Below are 3,144 nucleotides of genomic sequence, written 5' to 3' on the forward strand. Positions count from 1 at the left end.
GTGCTGACTCATCAATTTAACGGTCAAACTAACAGATTTGTTAGCATGGGATACCGGTGCACCATTTTAATTACTTTGAGAGCAAAATTGCACCATAAATTACTTTAGGCCACTGGGTGCACCTGACAAAATACTTGAGGGTGCTGAGTGCACCTTAACCCATATATCTATTGAGTTTTGAACATAAAACAGCATCCTAAATCACACTTCATAGGTGAAAGATGAGGTGACTAAAGACATGGAAGAAATGATTCAAGATTGTGGCGATGGTCTTTTATTACCAGACTGTTGTATCTACAAGGTGCCTTTTACACTCCGTCATCTTAAAGAAGAGGCTTGCACTCCAAAATTTGTTTCAATTGGCCCATTTCATTATGGTAATGGGAGTCTGCAAGATATGCAAAAGCATAAAAAAAATATTCTTCAAAAGGTTTACTCAAAGAGCTGAGTCTAGTTTGGACGACTTGGTTCATTGTGTAAAACATTTAGAGCCAAAAGTCCGTGCTTCTTATTCAGGGACCGTAAACCTTACTGAACAAGAACTTGTGAAACTAACATTAATAGATGCTGGCTTCATCATTGAACTCTTCATCAAGTTGAAACATGAATGTCGTCAGTTTTGCAACGATGATGCTAAAGCTAAACTGTCACAGCCATGGTTACAAGCATATATACAAAAAGATTTGATTTTACTAGAGAATCAACTTCCATTCTTTGTTATTGAAGAGTTGTATGATAAAGCTTTTCCCCCTGCCCGTCGCGGTAGCCTCCCTTCACTTCTTAGGCTCACATATAAGTTCTTTCATTATTATAACAAACAAAAATTAGAGCCTAATGTTGATGTTAAGATAAAGCATTTTACAGATCTTATTAGATTGTTTTACTTGCCAATAAGCAAGCCTCAGCAGCATCGATTGTCAGAGTTTGGAAGCCATCGATTTTTATACAGTGCAAACGCATTACAAGAAGCAGGCATAAAGTTGAAGGCTAGTAGAACAAATGTTTATTAGACTTGAAATTATCAGGAGACATGCTTGAAATTCCAAAACTTTTGATGGAGGATAGCACTGAACTTTTGTTTCGCAATATGATAGCATTCGAACAGTGTCATTATCCTTTTGCTGCTTACATTAGTGACTATGCTCATGTATTGGATTGTCTAATAGACACTTATAAAGATGTTGATGTCCTTATTCACAACAAAATAGTCAGCAACAGTTTAGGTGATCCCAATAGTGTTGCTTCACTAGTTAATGGTCTTTCGGTAAATTTCATTCGAGTGACTTTCAATTCTCAATACTACGATATCTGCCAAAGGTTGAATGGCTACTGTGAAGATCCTTGGCGCAAGACGAAGGCCACTCTAAAAAGTGATTATGGCAACACTCCTTGGCATGCTGCGGCCTCGGTAGCTGGAATAACTCTTCTTATTCTCACAATTGTTCAAACCATATTTTCTGTCATTCAAGTTGTATTGGAGAATTAGACTTAAAGCTTATTGTATATTTTAATTTCAGTGTTCTATCATCTATACAGTGTTGGTTCTGTAATTTTATTAAGTCTTCATAGCCTGCCTCTAAGATATCTAAATAAAAAGCAAAACTCTCAAGTTCATGCACGTAAATATGGTAGGTTTGTGACAGCAACATGTAGCCTTATAATTATAATCCTTGTTTAAGCCATATTTTCTATCTTCCCATAGTAGAGTTGGTAAGGTAGATTTAAAGCTTGTGCCATAAAAGATCATTGGTTGAAAACTTTCATTTATAGGAAAAATGTCCATTGGTTGAGAAGTCCTTTCTAAAACGTGGCTAAGCCTTTTGATTTTCTCATGCAAATATTGCAATAATGTAAAGTGACGTTTGCATAAGGAAAAAATTGTTTAATGTATACACTTTTTTATATTCTTTTTAATTAAAAAACAAAAACAGATGAGTTTGAATGTCGGGAAAGCACGTTATGTAAATTGTTTAATCACGGGAATATGTCCTAAAAGTTTCAGGTCTTGCAAACCGCATGAGTATCGGCTCCGCTATTGTTGCAACCATGACCAAGGTCGGCCCAATCAGGTGGGCTTCAAACAACTTGACCCAGTGCCATTTTGGGCTCTAAACGCAATATGCAGCCACCAGTTTCCAACATTGTCTCCTCAAACCAACAGAGATTGAATATAATAGAAGCAGCTAGTCTCTCATAAAATAGCAAACTAATATTCGAATTCCTACTAGAAGAGGTATCCACATTAGTTCCTTATAGTATTTCAAATAGAATGATACCTCTTTTTGGTTAAAAAAAGAAAAAAAAAATTGTCTCCACATAAGTTCCAGATACAAGCAAACTTTGATACCGATCCCATCTTAACTCAAAACCTAGTTTGAGTCTGTGGATATATCCTTCCGTATTTACAATTTTGTACATTTATTTTATGAAAACCAATTCCATTCAGTGTGGGATTTCCCACATCAAGCTACACTCCTATAATCCTAAATATCTTCTTCACCAGTTGTGGTCTGTTATTTGACCACACAATTTTTGTACCGAAGACGCTACAATGAAGCCTATGGATTACAAAAACGAATGATTCTCAACGAGAAGCCTCTTTAAAGCAATTAAAATATGAGAATATTGTTGAAAATTGGGAATCACAAAATAATTTCAACAATACTTTTAAAAAGGGTCATGGTGCATCCACTAGCTAGGAGTATTTTCTTGGGTTTATCCAGCACCTTGAAGTATTTTGTGATGTATCTAACACATCAGAATATTTTTTTAGTGCGTCCAGTACCATGAAGTACTTCTTTTATCTTAGTGCTGCATGCTCCAAAAAATATTTTAAGTTGTTGGATGCACTTAAACAAAATATTTTAAAGTGCTAAATGCACCAAAAAATGCTTCAAGGTGCTGGATGCACTTAAAAAAATACTTCAATATGCTGAATACACTATAAAATATTTTAGAGTACTGGATACACTTGAAAAAATAATTCGAAATGCTGAATGCACCTTAATCTTTTTAAAAATCATATTAAACCGGAGGAGACACTCTCTTAAGATTATTAATATGGCTATTGTCAACACACAATCTAGAACTGGTACATTAGTATAATAAAGCTTTTCCACATGACCATCATAATAGCCTCCATTT

At 35.1% G+C, this 3,144-nt stretch overlaps 1 protein-coding gene across 1 annotated transcript; it reads left to right on the forward strand.

The window, feature by feature from the left end:
• The first annotated feature begins 1,030 nt into the window (after positions 1–1,030).
• Positions 1,031–1,486, forward strand: LOC114757565 (UPF0481 protein At3g47200-like). The gene has a single exon (XM_028946638.1). The coding sequence runs from the start codon at positions 1,031–1,033 to the stop codon at positions 1,484–1,486; it is 456 nt and encodes a 151-aa protein (XP_028802471.1).
• Positions 1,487–3,144: the final 1,658 nt, after the last annotated feature.

Source organism: Neltuma alba, unplaced genomic scaffold, assembly GCF_004799145.2.
Source record: "Neltuma alba isolate B1F8T4 unplaced genomic scaffold, ASM479914v2 tig00010610_pilon, whole genome shotgun sequence".
Lineage (NCBI taxonomy): Eukaryota > Viridiplantae > Streptophyta > Magnoliopsida > Fabales > Fabaceae > Neltuma > Neltuma alba.